A 22,145-nucleotide genomic window follows, 5' to 3' on the forward strand; every position below is an offset into this window, starting at 1 on the left:
AGGCAACAGACAGAAACAGGTTCCTCAAAGTGATCCATTACACCTACCTGAGATAATCATCTTCAGGGAGGATGATCTGCCCTGTGGGGATGCCGGTCCATGAGCCTCCACGGGCCTGTACAAGGTGTCTAGACTGCTAATTTTTAGATGTCTGAAGATAATGAAATTCATCTACATCACGTGGCATGTAACACTGAAATAAAATTTACTTGGTGTAAGCTTTATGGTGTGCTGTCCCAGTGCTCCGCCACGATTAGCTGCATCCCTGTTCTGACGCCTGCGGAAGGCATAGCGTAACTGCCCCTGAGGAGGGTTAACGTAAGTGTTTAAAGATAACAGCTATTGCGTTTTGACAGGATGAACTAAAATGTGACCACACATCGGTGAAGAACATACACTGAAGCCCAGTTTTGTATCTGAGAGACTGAGGCCAACCACCTGCTTCAGAAGGCAAGGAATACTGCCAAGAGAGAATGATGGCAACGTTATTCCACCACATTCAAAAAACAAGCATCAGCAAATATGAATTACGCTAAAACACAGCTTTCTCTCCAATTACAGCAACGTGCAACTGCGCATACAACCTTCATCCTCCCATTAACCCTCCTAGTCTAAGGGAAGACAACAGAAGAGTTGACTCCTGTTCTCAGTTTTCCCTTTTGCTCAGTAAAAGCAGGGCAAAGGGAGAAGCAAAAGCATCCCATCCCCTTTCTTTCCCTGCTGAGTGACCTCTTGATTTTTTTGAGTCATAACCTCTTCTTTTAAGCCTCCTTTCTGAAAGCTCAAAAAAATGTACTTACTCCTCAGACAACTTATAGGGATACCCCTTTTATTTCACATGTACTGAAGGTATTTCCATTCAGCTGGGTGTTAGATACGAACACCCAGCCAGCACTTCCTCTAGAGATAGCTTTTACCTACAGAATTACATTTTCCTACATATACCTTCAGACCTTTCCTAAGACAGAATTAATAACATGACAGAGAAGGCTGATAGTGGTGATAGAGATGTATTTGAGGCAGAAAAAAGTTTAAGATCCCGTAGCAAGTGCTGTACATTTTCTTTTCCCTCCTTATTGTTAAAAGCTGCTTACACTGGTAATTGCCATTGCTGCTAGTGCTCGGTTTGTTTCACCTTGCACGTATCAGTTTCTCTTCCTTAGCTGCATTAATTTCCTCACACTTCTTCCTAAGTGAAACAGTGTCATATCAAGAGTACGTACCTCATCTATCCACTGCTTCCTTGGATTCTGAAGGAGGTGAATACCTGGCTCATGATTCTCTTGATAGGAGAATCATGTCGTACAAGCACTACAAATTCTCCTCAAGTGCCTGTTTTTGAAGCTATCCGGCTTCCCGACTTGGACTGTTCAGATCTTCCACCCTAAGTGACTATATGAAGAGGACAACTCAGTCAAGATTCAGTTTTGCTCTAATCCAACAAGCCTGATTGATAGCTGTTCTTCTATTCTGAACGTTACCAAGCATACAGGTTTCACGTAAGGCCACATCCAGCCACTCGATACAAGACAGAGCCACAAAGAGAGACATCTTAACTGTCCTACTTTCTGCTTTGTCTGCTATGGTTACTAACAGCCCGTAAACACATGAGAAAACCACACACAGAGAACAGCTAATGCTCACAGCAGACCAGAAATAGCAGCATGGGAAACTTCACTCTCGGTCAGTACTTGACGTGAATTTATCAGCAGTGACAACCCGGGCCTTCTAAAAGCAAGCGACACAGTTTAGGCTATACGGTCTATTAAAAACAACAGTGGTACGCTATCCAGATCTACATTATCTTCTCTTAGCAAATGCTTAACATACGACTTGATGACCAATGAAAAAAGGTACAAAAAAGGGTTTTTTGGACTGGGGCAAAATACCAAACGGCAGGGAGCAATCAATTCACTTCAGTCTGCAAGACAGCAATTTTTCTGTGCTGTTCCTGAACACATTGTACGGAAGGACTTCACTGCAAAAGCCACGCACTTAGGCTAACGTAACATCAAGACTACTTCCTCAAAACAGACTCCTTTGTCAAATTCAACATTTTCACGTTTTCTGCTTATACCCTTTAAGAGGAAAAAATAAATGACTCCAGGCAAATAAGCAGGAACAGTTTATTGTGACACTGGCAGCTTTCCTCAGTAATACGGAGTTCTCCAAATTGATTTTACCTGCCAATTTAAATATTTCATCTACATCTGCATTGTTACTTTATAAATTTCTTTAATATCTGCATCTTTTCACCTGATTTAACACAAAAAGAAGCAAAAGAATAAACTCTTGGAAACACAAGGAGTTGAATGGCAAATGTGTTCTTTAATAGAAAGTAAGAAAAACCTCCCTACTGACCTTTATTCAGAATGAGGAAAAAGATAAATATCCACAGCTCTTTGTCCCATTTGGTAGGATCTTACGGTCCATCTATGCATGTGTAAGCACAGAACACAGTTTTAGCCACACCGGAACCACCCAAACAGATTTTTGCTCCATAGTTCTCACATGCATTCCATCCTGGGTGTGCTGATTATAGTACAGGGTTTCTGATCTTCACCTACAGCAGTTCCAATGTCAGAACACACCATAAGCCAACTTCGGGGAACATCCATTAGTCACTAACAGAAAGAATCACAGGAAGGTCTCATGACGATTTACCAAAACAATAGGGGTTTTTTAAATTGCAGTTTTCAAATATAAAAATTGGATATTCGTCATAACTGAAATATATTTACATGAACACTTTAAAAAGATGGTCTGTCATCTGTATCTAATCACTGTCATCTGAACCACCTTCAGATCCCTCATCATTGGATCCTTCTGGTTCAGATTCATTACCAGATCCTCTGCCAGAGGCCTCGTTGTCAGATCCTCTCTCGGAATCCCTGTCTGAGTCAGCACTGTGAGAAGCCGGGCGAGATTCATTTTCTGAACCACCAGATCGACTTCTCCCTGACTGTACTGACTCATTGTCAGACTGCTCCGAATCAGACCGCCTCCTTTTCCTAGCCGACCTGTCGCTGTCAGAGTCTTCCTCAGATGGGTGGACACTGGATCTCCTCGGACTACCTGCCTCACTACCAGATTTGTTTCTGTTATCAGAATCACTATCAGAAACAATGCGTTTACTGTGCTGCTGTTCCCCATCATCAGAGTCACTGTTGCTATTCCTAGCATGTCTGTAAGGGGAGAAAAAAAAAAAAACCAGTATTAAAAGACATTATCCTTGGGTTAAAAATAAAATGAGACACCAGTAATGCTAGTGTTATCAGAATGAAAAGAGTCAGTAGAATTAATGTGATAGAAGGTAACGTTGTGAGTACAATCAAAGGCTTCTCATTATCGTTGCACTATCTCATTATTAACAACACTGCAGTTTCTCTTGAAAGCGTGCACTGAAACTTCAGTACGTACAAAGTTAAAGTTTCTTACCCGTCATCAGCAATTTTGAGTTTATCCTCATCAGAAGAATCGTCACTTGATGAAATTATGGCTTTTGATTTGATCTTTCCTTTCATTGAAGGAGGCAGACGTTCTGGTTTGGGCTGTACAGAGGAAAAACAAAGGACTGCTTGTTCATGGGGCTGGTTAAAGCAGAGTGCCCAACTGGAGAAACAGATCCGGAAACCAGACCTGCTTTTGAAACATTTTCCATTTACTATCACTTAGTTCTAGATGGCTTTGGAAATATCCTTCATCTCTGAAGCAGGAACAGGGGAGCAGAATAAAAATAAGCTCAAAGGCAGTTTGCTACAGGACAAACGTTAATAAATCTCTCTGAACTAGGGTAATGCTGAACTCCAAACGCATATTTAGAAAGTGATGCAGTTACTCAGGATTTAACTTACAGCCTTCTTTTTCTCCGCTTTGGGTGGACGTCGTTTTTTAGGTCTTGGACCATTTTCATGTTCTTCATCCTCACTCCCCTCATCCGCCTTCTGGGGTCTTAAACAGAAACATATTTTATATGATGTAAAACATAAGATTGCAAAAAAACTTAACACGTGCAAAAACACCAGTCTCAAAAAATGTCTAGTTTATGAAGTTTTTGCAGATGGGTTGTTTAAATCTTATGATATGGATATGTAAATAAAAATTAGTCATGTGACATCCTGACAACAGTTAATTTTTTAAACCATTATGGAAGACTGCATGAGAATATACTTCAAAGCTGATACTGTTTCTCAGGGAAGACTAATGAAGTTATCAGTTACCTCCTCCTCTTCTTCTTCTTCCTCTCGCCCTCCTCCTCTTCCCCATCTTGTTCACTACCACTACCCTTCCTCTTCTTTTTCTTTCTAGACACAGGCAGATCTTCATCACTGTCGTCGTTAACGAACTCATCGAATTCCCCTGCTCCTTTTTTGGAACGCTGTAATAAATAAAAGCCCCACAATATAGCCTCTTACTCATCCTCCATTAAAACGTTATCAGAAAACAATTCAAAATAGAAACTTTATGTGAACACATTTTCCAAGATAGGAAAACATAGACCTTTCTGTTCTGATTTTCCCATAATCTCTAGACTGATACTGTTTAGAAACTGATTCCAAATTTGCATTTAATAAAACAACCATCCTCTGTTATTGTAACAGTTGAATAGAGCAGATTTTGGTGATGCCACCATACATGGAGTTTTAAAGTGTTAGCTTCCAATTTTTACATTTGAGTATTAAGAATTTGCAATTCTACTCAGAGGAGCCTAGAAGCTTGAAAGTAGAAACCTGTGCTACTTCAAGAGACCATGTATCAAAAGAGAAAATGAAGGAGATAGATATAAAAAAATCTGTTCTACCCTGCCTCCACCGCCACCACGTTTTTTCTCCTTTGATCCTTCTACTTCACCCGTGAACATCAGAATATTCTTGGTTTTCTCCACATACTGAGCTCTTTGTTCCAGAAGTTTCTTCTGTTCTTCTTTTTCTCTTAGGCGCTTCTCTTCCTAAAACAGAGAGAAAAAAATTTACTTTTGACAGCCTATGTCATAGCAGAAGGTCCACATGGGGAAAAAGTTTTCTACAAGCCTATGTGAGAGCAGGCAGAAGTCTGAAAGAACTGTCGCACCAGGTGATTCCTCATCCAGCCTACCAGTACAGAAATTTGATGGCAGACCAATTTTATTCCATTAGAAAAATAAAAATCTATTTCTGAGGCTATGGGGAAGGAAGAGTGAGTATCCCCTGCTAGCTGTAACATTTTCTGCTAGCACTTACTATAACTAAGAAAAATAGCTACTAGACATTAGTAACACCAGGTACCACCACAGAGCAATAGGAGCATTTCTATTGTTGATATGTACACTTCTTAAAAATGCAGGCTTTTAAAAACATAATATACAGAATGTAACAGAATAAAACCTGTTCTTTAAGTAGTTTTTGGCGAAGCAGCTCCTTTTCTTGCTCTTGCTTTGCACGCAGCTCCCTCTCTTCTTCATCCTGCTTGCGGGCCCGAGCCACATGATACTGGGCCTGACTCAGTAAGTCAGAGCATTGCCTGTAACACGCAGTGTTGTCAACTAAAGGAAGGGGGCAGACAAATACTACAAGAAGAAACACTTTCATAAAGGCAACGTATCACAACACTACGTTCACTTCATCGACAAAGCAAAAAGCTACTCGAAATAGCCTGCTAGAAGAGTAGAGCAGTACAGATTTTTGAGTTAACTAAAGCACTTTCTCGTAAGTGAATATACAATTGCAATACACATTTTCAGAACATACTGCTTCACATTAAAATTTAGCCGTGCGAACATGAAAAGAATCATCCCAACTGATCTGGACAGCTTCACAAGTAAAAACTTGCATTTAATCACAACATACTAGCAAACCTAATCAGAAAGGCAGGTAGAAATCCTGCCTTAAACCCAACTGTGTAAGAATTAAGGTTGCATAAAGTGTTCAGGTCTCATGAAATGTTAAAGCAAGGCACTTTTAACACCCTTTTAGCCAATGATACAATGACATTTTAGTACGGAGATTAACATTTTCTTCTCTGTATGAAGTGACGATGCCATTTAAGAGGTACAGTGCAAGACAGCCATCAGATCTGCTTTGCATATGGCTATGAAAATCTTGGGATGTGCAATAAATGAAACAGGACACACCAAGTGGATAACTTAAATAAGCTCTCAAGGAAAACCATTTGAATAGGCTTCGGTACAAGCTCATATTACCCTGAGCAAAAGTTAAAGCAGACCAGGCTCTACAGCTGTAAAGTTTTTCATGTTTCAGTAACTGCCCCATGCTACTCTCCCATGAACTACCTCAGAAAACCTCCATGAAAGCAAACCCGTTAGATTATGTTTAAAGTCAAATCAGTGAGAGCTAGAGATGTTTAATTCAAGTAAGTGTCACTGCACTCTCATGGAGTGAGATGGAAGATTCCACTTGATGGAAGATTTGCCATTAAAACAGCTGAAGGTTTGCAGGCTCCAGCTAATGGCAGACACCGCATGTTCAGAGTTTTTTTATAGAAGTTTGTGTAAGTTTTTATAAAACGTTAGAAAGCAAAGACAAGAAAAGAATGAAACAGTAATAAGGAGTAACCCTGCACTTACATTTCCATTGTTCTAAGAAAGGGTCACTTGAAATTTTAGAATACACTTTTAGTAAGAAAAAACAAGACAAAAATATTCATTCCACTTGGTATCTGAATGAAGGATTTTTTTGTGGATTTTGTTTTTGAGGTTTTTTACCTGGCTTCTGTAGCAGCAAGTGCCAAGTCAAATCTCATCTTATCACCTACTTTACTCAAGTAACTGAAGTACCTGCAGGAAACAACAAACAAAACTAAGCAAATATGGCATTACTTACGCATTTATTGTAATTTTGTCATGAAGCAAAGCTTTTTACTCTCAAATTACAATCCTGTAAAACTCAACAGATGAGGAAACTCTCTATTTCTCTGTGTGCAGCCCTTTTAATACAACAGTATAGACGTACATTCAGTTATCCAAACTTAAAACTTTCAAAACCTACTCTAGAGCAGAACAAAAACCCAGAAACAAACAAAACATAGCAACAAGAGTTCCAAGTTTTCATCTACTGGTTCCTAGCAGTAAGTGCACTGCTGATCCCAGTAGATTTATTCCTTATGTGTCACAGCTCAAGAGCTTGAAACAAGCATAAGAAAAGGAAGGAAAACTTTTTAAAATATCCTTCCAGAACAGCCTCCTTGAACCTAGCTGGCAGGCCCTTGTGAACAGCACAAGCCTTCAGGAAGATGGGTAAGCTGTGACGATCACCGTTTGGAAAACAGCTACTCCTATTCATTTAAAGGAAAAAAACTCTATCTTTCGAGGTTGACACAATTTCTTCCCACACTCCATCAGTGACATTTCAAGTGAAGTAGTTTTGTGCTAAGACTGAACTCAAATTCTTGTGCCTATGAAAAAAGTAATCTTTGCTCAAGTTTTATGTTGTGGGAAATACTTTCCAAAAAGTGATAGACCATCTGAATTTTTAGTTATTGGGTAAAAACTAAAGGCTTTCACGCAACTTTCTCAATACAGTAAGTAACAAGCTCCTAACTGAATTCAAGTTAGAATTTGTATTTGAATGTTTAGTTTGCATTGTGGAAAGCACTGGAATTGTGAAATGCTTGCTTGTATGAAAGGCTGGCTTTAGTTGACAAAATTACTGAAAGGCAACATCCATCCTCAACAGCAGAGCTAGAGACGCATAAAGCAAGCCCCAGCTACATCAGCAATACTTAGGAGCAGAATAAATGATCAAGAGCTGTCTGTTCAAAAGATGATGACAGCTGGATCAGATTGATTACACTGTTTCCTGCCCAGAATTATTTTATTTTTTTTAAAAAGAGAAGTAAAAGATCTCAAATGCACTTGAGAAACTGCTTCTGTTCTTAAGCCATGAGAGTACTTTGGCTTTACTTGCCAACAGGAGGGCAAAACTAGTTTTCGAGGACTACCAGTCATTAACTAGGCTTGTATGTTACAAACAGAGTTGCTTGTAAGCCTTATAGGTTATTTCGAAAGAAGCGGTCAAAAAAAGTATTAAATTCATAGAATAGTTTTCAACTTTTTTTTTCCAATATGCTCTTCCAGGAGGAAGTGCATCTTGGGCACAGTAAACAAAACCCTTTGAGAAACACATATTGGCCACCTGGCCAAACAAAACTGGCTCTGGAGTGAAGTCTGAGTGCATAGTTTGCTCAGGCCCAATCTTTATTTTCTTACTATAAACTCGAGAATTACAGACTTCTATTCTACCCAGACCTTTGACCTATACTGCAGATTTACTGTAAGGGAACAACAAAATAGATTATAATGATTAGAAATAAATCCTGTTTACCTGTGGGCCAGCTCCAGCTCTTTCACAGCATTAAGGACCTCCTTTAGATTGCTTTTTTCATCTTTCAGGACAGAGGTAGCAAGCCTCTGCAGCACTAAAGCCACGTTAAACATAAGGACTGTATCACTTGGCGCTACGTGCCTGGCCTATAAATAAAAGGCATGTTTTTAAGATAGGCTACAACAGAATACAGAGGTATACTGGAAGGACATGCAGAGAGTAAGCACGTTATTTCAATCCCAGACTCCTGAACTTAGAGGCACAAACATGAACTACAGTAATTTTGTTCTGTGATATCATATTTTAGTATTCATACCTTTAACAAAGTTTGTTTGCATTCCTGTAATTTGCCACATTTGAAGAGTGCTCGGGCCAAATATAACAAAACTTCAGTATTTTGGTGCTTATAGAACTTCCTGAGGCAGTTTTCATACTAAAACAAAACCAAAACAAAACAAATTGAGAGGTGACAATGGTTAGTTATCTCCAGAAAATGTTTCTATTCCCAAAAAGCATTACTGCTAATATGTCTTTTGTGGTTTTAAAGAAGTGTGTCATGCTACATGGATGCCTCCTTTTCACCAATCAGAAAATTCTGTCTGCTATTCCAATGCAGTACTTAATAGTTCTGGAAACTGGCAATATCCAGGAGGCTACGTAGGTCTTAAAATATCATAAATACTTCGCAAGTACCATCTATTACAACAATGTTTAACAAACACAATTCATTTTAGGAGCGCTCAATTATTCTCCGCAGTATGGGGGCTGAAATCCATTTTCTTTATTCATACAGGACTCTTCAAATATATTTAATGTAGTAATTCTATATATCTGATGCAGTTAAAGAAGAAAATCCACACCTTTCAGATAACGCCAGATTTGTTCTGCCCACCTAGCTGACATGCAAAGGGCTGTCTAGTTGTTCGAAGTGTAAAAGACAACTTATTATAGGGTTTGTGGGGCTAGAATTAAAGTTTCCAACAGTTATGAAAATTGTCCTTCTGCTTGGCACATTTTCTCAAGGAATCATTCACTCTTTCTAAACCTCCAAAATAGTAAGAAATACAAAGTAATTTTTATTTCCAGCTCAAATACAGAAGCTACCCTGAACCACAATGCCTGGAGTCACTACTCTTGGATCACACCATGTTGTTAATACCCAATTTTCACTCATCTTTAGAGTCAAAGATTTTATATTTAGCTCAAGTCTGCCTCAGATCTGTATGCTTTATGGTAGAGAACTCCCTAGAATAATTGCTGTGGCTGCAGTAAGCTAGGCTATTAAATTCACTTTCTCTGCCTTTGAGTCCAGTATCACGTATTTCAGACTGTGGCTTGTGCCAACTGCATAGCAAACCCAGGGAACAATAAAACACCTCTGTAAATAAACACATTTCAACTAACAGATCTACTTAGACACGTTAGCAAATTAGTACAATGTTTTTCTGACAAATCAGAAAATGTTACCCAGTTTCCCATGGTAATTCACTGCTTAAACAACTGCTAAAATTAGATTTTCATTAGGCCTTTTGTCAATAAAAACAGGTCAGTTAAGACAACAGACCTCACTCAAACACAACAGAATTAGTCTGATTATGTTACCAGATTTTTTTGAACAGGAGTTCATTGGAGGATAGTGATTACTGAAGCTTTGATCAGGTAAGAAAGGTCCAGTATCTCTTCCTTATGTTTACATCACAAAAAGCTTCAGGATAACTCTGAATTAAGTATTTTTGAGCCTCAATGTGGACTCAATCTTAATGGAACAAATTTGTTCCGAGCTTCTGTCCTGTCCAACATACACTTTTTTTTAGCTTACTTGTATGCTTTTGATTAACCAGTTAAGTCAACTGGGTTACAAAGGCTTCATACTTGGAAGTTAGTTTGCTTGAGCAGTTTGAACTGATGACCTCAATAGATTTCTTCCCACATGAATTACCTTGTGATGTTAACTGAGGTAACAGAAATCACCGCACAGTCAGCTTTCCAGAAAGCTGGTTGTTATTTAAGCAATCATTTGCAAGAACAAAAATAGGAAGTGTTGCTATTAAACATCCCAGCAGCAAATTGCACTGACTTCAGTAACATCTGAATGTCAATCACATACAGTAACTACACCGACTGAAACCTGACTAAAAACCAATTCCTAGACCAAAATCCTAACCCAATTACGTTTTAACTCTGCTACTAAAAAACCCCAAAATGGACAAGTTGGTAGGTGCTTTGTTACCCCTTACCCACACTTGGCAGTTTGTTTTTAAATCTAGACTTCACAGCCAACATATTACAAATAGAGGTGTAACTTGTTAAAACGTTGACATTTTCACAGCTGCTATGACAGCAGAGAAACACCCAGAAGTCATCTAACCCAACATATTATGTAGTTCAACTTAGAGATGTTACCATCTGCACAGCACTGATGTACTGCTTCTGTTCTACATAGATATGTGCCAAATTCAGCCACACATCACTGATATCTGCTGTTGCCTCTCTCACTTGAGCAAAAACATCACGAGCTTCACGGAAATATCCTTTATGCGCCAATACAGCTCCTAAGGGAAAAACAGTATGTACAGTGTAAGCTTTCAGGTTCAAGTACTACGTACTCCTACTTTAGAAAACAAAACATTGCCTGAATAAAGTTCCCCATTAAAAACTAAGTGACACAGCTGCCACATGAAAGCTATTCTTTCCTGTGCTCCACTACATAGCATTGAGGTCCTGCAAAAACAATCCTACATTAAAGCATGAAACAGAAGAATTTCATCACCTACAAAAGAAAATTGAAGTCTAATATTCACCTATGCCATTAGCAGCATACAAGTTCTTTGGATCATTTCTGAGTACTTGCTTGTAGATCGCTAACGCACGGTCTTGGTGACGCTTCTCCTGTGGACAGAGGGACCCCAACTGATCACTCACATCTCTAATGAGGTATTAAAAGATCTGCCCAGAGGTTTTATAGAGTATAAGTTGCCAAATAGGCATCAAAAAAAGGCTATGAATACCTAAGAGCATACAAAATAAAATAAAAAAAACCACCCACACACAGGGCAGACAGATGCCCATTACCTTTTCTCTGTCTCTTGTGGGTTGATGTAGAGTCTGCAGCCAGACGTTGCCCAGAGCCAGCATGGAATAAGTATCATTTTGTGTGGAGGGCTGTTTCAATATTCTTTCAAATTTCTTCTGACCTGGACCCCACTCTTGTTTAGCCAAATGAAGATTGCCAATCAGAGACCAAGCATCTGGATGGTCCTAAAGAAAAATGCATGTAGGTTGCAAAAGCATCGTTTTCCCTTGCAAGTTTACTTTTTCATGTATAAAACGCTATTTTTCTAAAATAGAATTCCATCTTCTAAAAAAAACCAACAAGCAAAACACACAGAGAGCATATTAGTTATCTTTCCTTCCCCTAGTTTATGTGAACAATCAAAATAAAAATGCAACAGAAAGAAAATAAAATTAAGTTAGTATTCAAGTATTTTAACTTTAAACACTTAAAGGGTTACAAACCTGATTTATCTGAAGTGCTTCTTTAAACCAATCAGAGGCTTCATAAAAGTTTCCTTTGTCCCTAGCCATAGCTCCCAAGCGCAAGTAGCCTAAAAATATAAAATACAATAGGAATCAGGAAACAGGTTAAAGTCATCTCAAACAAAGAAAATATTGGCCATGCATGAACTGCAAAAGAAATCTTTTTTTTGAGCTGCTAAGGACAGCAAACATTAAGACATCTTTCATTCTATTCACAGGACACACCACATGAAAAGGAACGTCCATCCACAACAGTGATAAAGAAATTGCAAATTTTCAATTGTTAAAGTAATGTAAATGTTTTTAATTGGTTTCATAAGTTAAAGACAATTGAAAAACCTCAAAGAAAGGATACATCAGTTACATAATTCTCCTCCCTCAACTTTAAACAGCTCTCCCGTCTCTGCAAGCTTTGGGAAGGTATCAGCTCACAGGTGACAACGGAAAACAGGCAAGAAAAAGGCTATAGATCAGGCGGGGCAGTGCTGTGTGCTGCAGCTTGCTGAGCAAGGGCTACCACCAGCAAGTATTGCAGGTCAGCCTCTTGTAGGCAAGAGGAAGGGCAGAATGAGGGGAAAACCAGGATGTGCCATAGAAGTTATGCTAACACCCCCACAGCCCTTCCTTCCTGGATAAAGGCCAAGGCGCAAGATAAAGGAATTCTCCCAAAGAGTCCCTATTTTCTACCCAGAGCCTGGGCGTATTGAGTGGATGGCGTCGACTGCACCCAAGTGCTGAGGTGCTAAGGCTTGGGTGGGGAGCAGGTGAGCAGAGGCATGCAAGTCTAGATAAGCTAATTTTGCTAGGAGTACAGTACAATTTACCAACAATTAGGAGGTTTGAAGGTTGATATTGGGCTATAAGGATGATGCAGGCCTTGAAAAAAAGTGGGGAAAATAGCAGGCAGGTAAGCAGGCCCCAAAACTACTATGAAAAGAAGTGAAGACAGATAAAAGGAGACCAGAAAATACTGTAAATAAGAAGATATTTGGTATTACAAGGAGTACCGTGGAACTAAAATACCAAATGTTTCTTACAATCAACGTAATTAGGATGCTCTCTTAAAATGTTTTTATACAGCTTTTCCGCTTCATGAAATTCACACATCGCCTCATATAGTCTGGCAAGGTTATAGGACGTTGTTACAGAGATAGCATTGTAATAATGCTCATCATGTTCAGCTTCTGCTTTTGCACGATCCAGTGATGCCAAAAAATATTTCTAAAGTATAAAAAGAAAAAAGGAATAAAGCACTCCAGAATATTCTTAAGGGAAAACTTCTGGGTGATCAAGAAACTCAATTCAAACTGTGAGTAATTATATACCTTGGCTTCTCCTAGGTTTCCCAGCCTGAAGTGCAGAGCACCCACATTGTTCAAAATCTCTGGAGGGACATCAGCCTGTACTTTCTCTTGCAGAATGCGTGTGGCTGTCCCATAGGCTGACAGAGCACCCTTTACACAGAAAGAGAACACGGATGACCGAAAGAAGAGAAAGGGCTCTTTTTCTTATGAAAAACACACACGGAAGTCACCAAGTGTATATTAATAATACCTGTATATCAGTCTGTTCTAGAATTTGGGCTAGCTCAATCCATGCTTCTACATCATCAGGATATTGTTCTGTGACTTTCTTTAAATGTCCCTGAAATACAACAGAAAAAAAAATTACGCCTCTTCATGGACACACAAATTTGTTTAAAAAAAATTGAGTGAAGGTATTAATCTTAACATTAGAAAGATACACCACACTGCAAAAGAAAACATCCTAAACATCTGCACAATTTGGTCACAGAAGATTGCATTAGTTTCTTCCCTTCATTATTGCATTTTTCTGTAGAACATAATACCTGCTTAAAGTCTTAAAGAAGCAGAAACTATTACACCAGCATGAGAAGCTAGAGAAGAAGAGTCTTAACATTTTTTGCATTTATTTACTCAACATCAGCTTTTAAAACCTTTTCACTTGAAAAAAAAAAAAAGCATAATATTGGCTTTCCAGATAAGCTAAGACAAGTGTTTTCTGGAAATTGCTAGCTAATTTGCTACCTTCCAAGAAGTCACTAACTTACCATCTTCAGAGGATTGTAGCATATATGGGAAGAATTCTGCCCTTTTCAGAGTTCCAAATACAAACGTGAGACTGTAGCTCCTCTAAATTCCTGGACTTGCTTTAGCCAGAGCTCAGTAGGACTCTCAGTTCTGTGCACAAGTTATGACTCTCCACAGTTAGCAGCATCTCTCACGACAGCCAATATTAAATCATCTATACCTACAGCCAAGTGTTATGCAACTTAAGGTATAGTCTCATTTCAAGTCTGATTTTCAAGATCTACTCTTGTATGTAAAAGCATGATGCTGACAGAAACAAAACTCACCTTTGCAATATCTCGTTTCTCCTGATCTTCTGAAGCTGCATAAAGAGATCCAAGGATTTTCATAGTCTCATAATTGTTAGGATAGGCTTTCAAAACTTTTTCAAAGCATTGTGATGCATTCTCTTTGTCCCCTCGATAAATGTACATTTGACCCAATCCAAAAAACGGAAGTACAAAAGATGATGAGGCAAACTGAGTGGCCTGGTAATAATACTGGAAAGCTTGATCATAATCTTCCTAATTAAAAAGAAGTAAAGAAAGAACAAGTTGTGTTTTTTTCACAGGTGAGCTTTGTATGAACTTCTGTAACACAGATTTTTAAGTGTAGTCTCAGAGTCTTTTAAAAACTGCCCTACCTGTACATGAAAAGACCTAGCCAGCTGATAACAACTCTCTGCTTGCATTGCTTCAACTTCCGTATTATGGAAAGCATGAAGAGCCAAGTGTTGTACTTTACCATAGTCCTGAAAAAAAGGAAGTTAAATTAAATTTGAAAGCCTTCACTTTATTTATGGTCAAATGTTTTATTATTTAAACAAGGACAGACAGAACATACAAGAAAGCTTTAGCCATAGTAGTGACTAAATTAGTAACAAATGATTCAGTTTTAGTGGTTACTGTTCCTTTCCCTATTTCATATGTTAAAGCATGGAAGAAGGGGCAGAGGGAAAAAAACCCACAGGAGAAGAAAACAAAAAACCAAACCACACAACAAAAACCCTTCAGATGACCTTGACATAAGAATAAGCGTACCTTTTCTTGGCTTTCTTGAGAAAAGTTTACACAAAAATCCAAGTCAAAAACTTGACTCTAGTTCACCCAGAGTAACAGTTCTATACTAGACACCACTTCGCCTGATGAAATGAGACTGAATCCTTCACCAGAATCCTTGCTGTTCCGAGGTTATCAAGTACTTAACTGTAAAACTTCACAGATATCTTACCTTCTTGAAGAAGAAGTGATTAGCCAAGTGATTCAACACCATTGGATTACTGGGATCAATTGTGTAAGCCCTGGAGAGGAGCTGAACACCATTCTTGATGGAATCAGCCTAGACGAAACAGACATGTATCAGCGGCACCTCAGTAACTGTATCTTATTAACATCTTCAAAGCTATTCTTCAGTCCAGGCCGTTGCAGGAACTCTGACAAAACCTTTGTGGGCTCACAGAAAAAGTAGTAAATTCAGCTACTAGCTTTTCTCCCTGCAGCATAAAGATGGAAAATGGGAGCATAAAGATGGGAAGTGAAGCCACCACATACGGATGGAATAAGAGGACAGCAGGACTTTCTAGGAAACAAAAAACCCGACAACTTAACCTTGGTCTCCTTTGACATTTCACACTCACACCCCGATAACCTTCCTTCTCTGTTGAATGTTTCCAGTTCCTCTTTGGCTTATGTGTCAAACTTTTTACATAATTTGTTTGATAGTGAGATTAAAATATTCTCAAGTTTAAATTCTAAACAAGAACTTCAGAGGTTGAATGAAGAGCTACCAGAACTTCTGCAATTAAAAAAAAAATGGTAGAAGCTTGCTGTGTTTACACAGGGATAACATTGTATCAACATACGCTTTCCTAAAAAAGCGTTAACAGTTTAAAAGTTTTCCACTGGTACAAATTTGACTTACCTACAAGTTCAAATCCATCACTGATAAAGTAATTGCTATTTATTTGGAATACCCATGAGATCTATATCACAAGCACATGAACTTAAATCAGAATTTATTTCTGAATAGAAACACCAAGAACAGTATCTAGTAATCATGTAACATCTGTGCTTTACTGTCCAATTATTATCAGCAAAAACTCATCTTATTGCACAGATTAGGTTTTATGGGGTTGAGACACAAGTCCAACAGGCAGCTAAAAACTGCAATTTCAGTTTCACAAGTCTCTATCTTTGCAAACCTAGCAAACCTACCTTGAGTAGGAGATACTGAATAATTCCCGGTTTCATTTTCAAAGGCAAAGGGGTTTTATAATCACACTACGTGGATGTCTGAGTTCTCTGATAATTTGGGTCACGTGTCCAATTTCAGCCAAATCCAATAGATGGTTACAGGTCTCAAAGCTCCCGAGCACTTTTATTAAAGAAAACTAAGATTAAGACAGACCTCAGTGAAAACAACGTGTAATCTCAACCCCGATTTGACATCATAACGTGTTCTAGGAGGGAGAAACATTGGAATTATCCAAGCACAAAAAAGATGTCAATTAGTAGTTTGCAACTCAGAATCTTTTCCCCAGAGAAACTGTTTCTCTCCCCTGTATCAACTCTTCAATATCGAACTAACTTTGGAGTGTGAGTTGTGAAAACAGAAGTAAAGCACAGATGATACATTTCTTAGAAAGCTTAAAAAAAAAGTGTTTCAATGGGTCAACTTTTATTCACAGCTTTTTGAAGCTTATGATGTGTGGGCTCATCTCTCGACTTTAGTCAAAAGACCTTAAGAAAAAAGCAAGAAAGAGTTTCTCATGAGTTTCTCACTCACGGAATTATTTAATAAAATCTGACTTTAGAATATTTTTGGTTTTCGCTGTATTTTCAAGGAAAGAAAACTCATGTGCCGACATTTTTCGGAATTCTTCATGGAAGTCTTAACAAGTTTTTTTTTCCCCATGATGTAGTAAACTAAGTAATTTCTGGCATTCTTTGCTAACAAAAGATCTTTCTTGGGAGCTACGTGTTCTACAGATAGCGTAACACCAACTTCTAGCAACATACAATTACGTAACGAATTTTTTTTTCCTAAACATTTAAAGGTCCCATCCTCCACTGTTAACTTCCTCAGCATGGATTAATCATCTCAGATCTTATGATCCCAATTAAGTTATAAGAGCTTATGGTTTTTATTAGCGATACATCTAGAGAGGTAGGAACACCTTTTATCATCACTTTCATCAGCCTAGTTAAAATGTTTTCTTCCATGCTCTTTGCTTTACCCTATGACATGCATGCCAAGGCAGTTTGAACACAACTTTAACGCTTGTTTGATAGCTTATGTTCCTTAAAGCCCAGGATTAATCTCCTCTTTTACCTTGACCTTCCTGCTAGCATGATGCTCTTTCAAAAAACACTTCCGATGCTCTGGAATAGAGCTGCCATTTGAAGTGAAGTCTCCCAGTGTTTGAGGACTTTCAAAGCATCCTGAGCACAAACGGATTTAGTTCACCTTCACAGAGTCACAGATGACTACAGAAGGCTGGATATCATACTTATTGTAACTATTGCTCATTAAAGTAAGATTTTGATATCAGCACTATTGGGTTTTTTTAAGTGAGTAGACATGCATTCACACATGTCACCACGGATTTTAATTTAATTAAAATAGTTAACCTAGCACTGTTTCTCTTTACTTAAGACCTCTATAAGCAAAAGCTGAAGATATTTAACAACGGAAGAAAGTTATTCAGAATGCACTGCTCACATAACAAGTACTTATCTATAACATCATTCAACAGTGACACAGACTTAAAATTATTTAACCACAGAAGTTATCGCCTCCTTTAAGAACTGGACTACCTTTCAAAGGCTAAAACAGTTGCTTTTTCAGATAAGAAGTAAACTGAGTATGGATTCTTAAGCCAGACCCACCTCTTTATTGTTGAGTTCCAGAACAGCCAGTCCAACCAAAGCCCCCACGCATTTTGAATTTAGCTCCAGAGCCCTGCTGAATGCTAAGCGAGCTTTTTCCAGCTTGTTCAGTTTCACGAAGCAGTGGCCCATACCTAATCGAACCTCAGCTAGAGAACAAGATGACAACATTCAGAATCCCAAAATTTCAACTTTATGACTTTTTTTACATTCTGGACATCAATTAAAGCAAAAGCAGGATTTCAATCTTTCTTTAAAACCTGTAAAGCCATCTAACTATTTGCTGTTTTTAAAGACAGCCTCCCACACTTGGCAGCAATACTAACTTTAACAGATTAGTAAGTCTTATTTCTTCATACACCCCAGAAGATTAGTCTATATCACCAACAGACTCTAATATTGACTAAATAAAAAATTACTTTTATGGAAATGTATTAGAGATTAATAAAGAAAAACATTTAAAATTTGCCAGATGAAAGGACTAGAAATCTCTTTAGGCAGGGTAAGTTCACCTAAGACTAGCAGGCCTTCAGAAATAAGTTTGACATTTCTTGTCAAATGATCAACTGATTCACTACCAAAAAGCTGTTTATCATCCTCTAACTTCCCTGATCATGTACAGATGAACTAATACACCGAATTCACATCATACTGCCCTTTCAGACTGCCTGTGAACTAAGAAGAGAGACGCTTATACACAGCAGTTTCAAATCTGTGTCTGTGTGAAAATGGGGAATGAATGAAGGATGTTTGCATTTCTAAATCCACTTTTGATGCAACATGCTAAACCAGACTACAGAATACACATCAACGTTTTAATAAATTCTTTTTCAGATAGGTTATGGGAAAGTATAAAATATATCTCAAGAGACTTTAGAGTATTTATGACGTTAAAACAAATACCGTTAGGTAGTATCTCTAATTCAGAGACATTGCTTTTAGAGCTGTCACGAAGAGCATTCCTAGATATCTGCATTAAGAGAAACATACTCCACCAGGAAAACTCACATCATGCACTACAGGTAGAATTTTACTTCTCATGTCTTGTTTAATTATTAATGCTAATACATAATTTTCTTACTCTTATTTTCCAAGTGATCTCAAATAGGTTCTGTAACAGCCTTGAACAGTTGCCCCTCTCCCCATAAAATTTTAACTTCTCTTACATGCGACTTCTCATTTTCTAACAGATCTTTAAAAGGTAATAATTAGAAAAAGTTAAAAGTATTTTCCTGAAAACAATTTCCTTCTCTAACAATTAAGGAACACAGAGTCCACAAACATCTGAACTCCTCTACAATGAGGGTTGGGTTCTTTTTTTTTTGACAGATGCAGATCACAAGAAAGCCCTTAAAAGCTTGAATTATGAATACTTAAGTTAGTTTGCAAGTACAGCAAATTCTTTCACTACCAAATACCTTCTGTCTTACCTGGGCAACCTGGATTGGTACGCAAGGCTTTCTTGTAGTAGGCAAGGGCTCCTCTATAGTCTTTCTTGTTGAAAGAAATGCATGCTTTACCTGTTATAACACACCAGTTATGAATACACCAGAAATACAAACAAAGCAGTTATAATACTTACGAGCTTCTGATTTATTTGATAAACTTGTGCTGTGCCAATTTTCAAAAGTTACAGATAAAAACTAACAGAAAAGTTCTGACAGCTACAACTTTAATTATCTTTAATGATATCAAATACATTAAAAAAAAATCAAACATGGGAACACATTATATTTACAGTTTCGTGGTTTTCTGCAGAAACTTAATTCTTTCCTGATCCAGAGAAAAGACACTTACTAAGACCAGATTAATTAGCAAAGAGATTAAAATATGAGCGTTACAGCCAGCTGACCCCTCACTACTGGTATCTTCACCTTTGATAGGGTATACAGCTCCGTTGGCATCATCAGGGAAATATAAGCAGCTGGACTGGATGTATGCCCACAGGTCTCAGAAGATGCTAGCTAGCAGTATACTTTTTCCTAGCTCTTCCACCTACATATAGTTCCCAAGTTTAAAGTAATCTCTGTCACACGTTTCCAGTGACAAGTGCATGCTGCTTTATCACATTCTTTCTCTTTACTCAGATACACACTCTCTTCTTAAGCACATAATTCATTCTAAAACTCAACTGGAGAGACCAGGTTTTTTCACAAATACCCACAAACTCATACCAAGAAGGGCAGGAATATTATTTGGAGACTGGTTGAGCACAAAGTGGAACTGCGCATCAGCTTGGTCCATCTTATCACCTTCAAGCAGACAAAAGCAGGCTCTTCCCAACAAGTGATTCTAGATAAGGTAAAAAAAAAAAATTGCAAAACATTTATCTTTGTAAAATATGAAGATTAAACTACCTGACAGATTAATTGGCTATGCTATAATGCTTTCCACGATTTATTTCTCTTACGTGAGGAAGAAAAATAAAAAGGGTCTTTATCATCCACTTCTAAACTCCACATATTATCAAGCAAGAGAGGAACAACCAATCCTTCCTTCTCAACCCCCAGAAGTTGACTGACATAGTTCTATCACATGTCCCAAGGTAGAGATAATTATTCTTCGTAGCATCACACACATTCCAGACAAGTTTTGTTTACATGTACTAGAGGAGACTTCAAAGCCTGAGCAGTTTCTATCTTCCCTTCAGTGAATCAACACTTTTCTTTACAATCACTAAATAATTTACAAATAGGGATTTTTAAATAGATCTTGGTTTTACCTGATCATACATGATAATTTTGTCAGCCATAGTATACAACAAGGTAGCCTGCGTAATGAGCTCCTTCTTGTTATCTTTGTTCTTCTCCTTTCGAGCCTGCTGTACATAGTACGCTGCCAGGGTATCCAGACACGTCATCTGATCTTTTTCATGGTCTCTATAGTCCAAGTTACCATCTATGCGCGCAGCTTCCAACAGCTTCACAAAGTCTTCTGTTTTCCCTTGCTTGTAGTATTCCAACTATAAAACATATGGTTTTAACAGACAATACTACCCCAGCAAGTAACATATCAAGTTTATGTTTTAGATATAACAGATTCTTTCTCCTGAATGTAGAAACAATCAGACCTTCAGGCATTCAAATACTGCCAATAATTTTTCTGTCATCATCCCAACTTGGTGTTTTTACGTTAAAACACAAGTCTTTCGGCTATTGATAAGTGCAGAATCAACTGGTTTTCCTTTAAACTTCTTTGACTTTTTGCACATTTTCACCATACTTTTCATAGTATAGGTACTGCCCCCTCCTTTTTTATGAAGTGCATTATCAAAGGCACAAACCAGGAAAACTAAGGAGTGAGAAAAAAAAACCAAACAACTTAGCAAGCATCACTGCTTCGTGAAAAAAGATTGAATTAAAATCTGAACATGCATATGTCGATTCAAAAATATCTGGCCTAGAAACAGTGAATGAATAACCCCATTTAGTTGCCGTTCACAATTCGGTTACTCCTGGACATAAATGTAAAGAAGTGGAAATTATTATTTGATTATCTGACCACAATATTTAAATATACAGTTTGTATATATACTAACCGCTAATGCAATCCATATGTGCAGTTGAGTGTGTTCCTGTTTCAGTATACTTATAACTTCATCGCCCTCAGGTAACTGATCGAAGTCAAGCTCAATAACCTAGAATCAAACAATACAGATTTCTTTTCACAAAGCATTAACAATGTTATTTATCACTGAGCTCAAAGGAAGCGGACATTTCAGAGCACAAAACAAATAATTTTTTGTGTTTAAACAAGGTTATAGACAAAGAAAGAAGTGATAATGTATTTTGTTCAAGACCAAAGCAATGGCCTCTCACAAACACCAGAGAAAAAACAACCCAATGTTTGGGATACTAGCCAGGGGAATAAGTGGAGATGTAACTCAATTTCTTTCACTACAGGCTTCAGGCTCAGATTTGTTACTGTTTAGCTCATCACCGACTTGACTGCACACTGCTGAATTTCTAAAGCTTTTCCTACAGGTAATACAAAGATCTAGGATACAGTCCAAATCTTCCAAGTAATCAGATGTCAGAGAATAAATACTTAAGTCATATCTCAGAGCCCTGATATTTTGTAGTCATCTTTATGCCACAGAAAATGATGATATTACTAAAGTGGCAAACATTACAAAGAACAGACTAACCTCCAGAACATAAACAACTGTAGTCATCATGAGCAAATGACATCAACAACTTGTCACCACACAACCATTATTTTTCAAGTACTACTTTCTCATGTTGATCTACTCTTCCAATATGGAAAACAAGAAAAAAGGAACAGATATTCCCCAGGTGGGATGACTGAAAACA

The 22,145-nt window shown here is 37.9% G+C and overlaps 1 protein-coding gene across 1 annotated transcript; it reads right to left on the reverse strand.

Annotated features, from left to right (window-relative positions):
• Positions 1–2,516: 2,516 nt before the first annotated feature.
• On the reverse strand, positions 2,517–21,469 carry CTR9 (CTR9, Paf1/RNA polymerase II complex component; the record flags this gene model as incomplete). Its single annotated transcript, XM_010131216.1, has 24 exons — positions 2,517–3,185; positions 3,439–3,551; positions 3,855–3,951; positions 4,221–4,378; positions 4,802–4,948; positions 5,364–5,499; positions 6,701–6,772; positions 8,319–8,464; positions 8,635–8,751; positions 10,722–10,870; positions 11,120–11,207; positions 11,391–11,576; positions 11,835–11,923; positions 12,893–13,076; positions 13,181–13,309; positions 13,410–13,499; positions 14,233–14,469; positions 14,589–14,696; positions 15,176–15,283; positions 17,833–17,981; positions 19,263–19,352; positions 20,007–20,124; positions 20,555–20,794; positions 21,371–21,469. Coding segments are annotated over 24 exons (3,459 nt in total), but the record flags the coding sequence as incomplete, so codon positions are not given.
• Between the last annotated feature and the right edge of the window lie 676 nt (positions 21,470–22,145).

The sequence above is a fragment of the Buceros rhinoceros genome, unplaced genomic scaffold (genome assembly GCF_000710305.1).
Source record: "Buceros rhinoceros silvestris isolate BGI_N320 unplaced genomic scaffold, ASM71030v1 scaffold26572, whole genome shotgun sequence".
Taxonomy (NCBI): Eukaryota; Metazoa; Chordata; class Aves; order Bucerotiformes; family Bucerotidae; genus Buceros; species Buceros rhinoceros.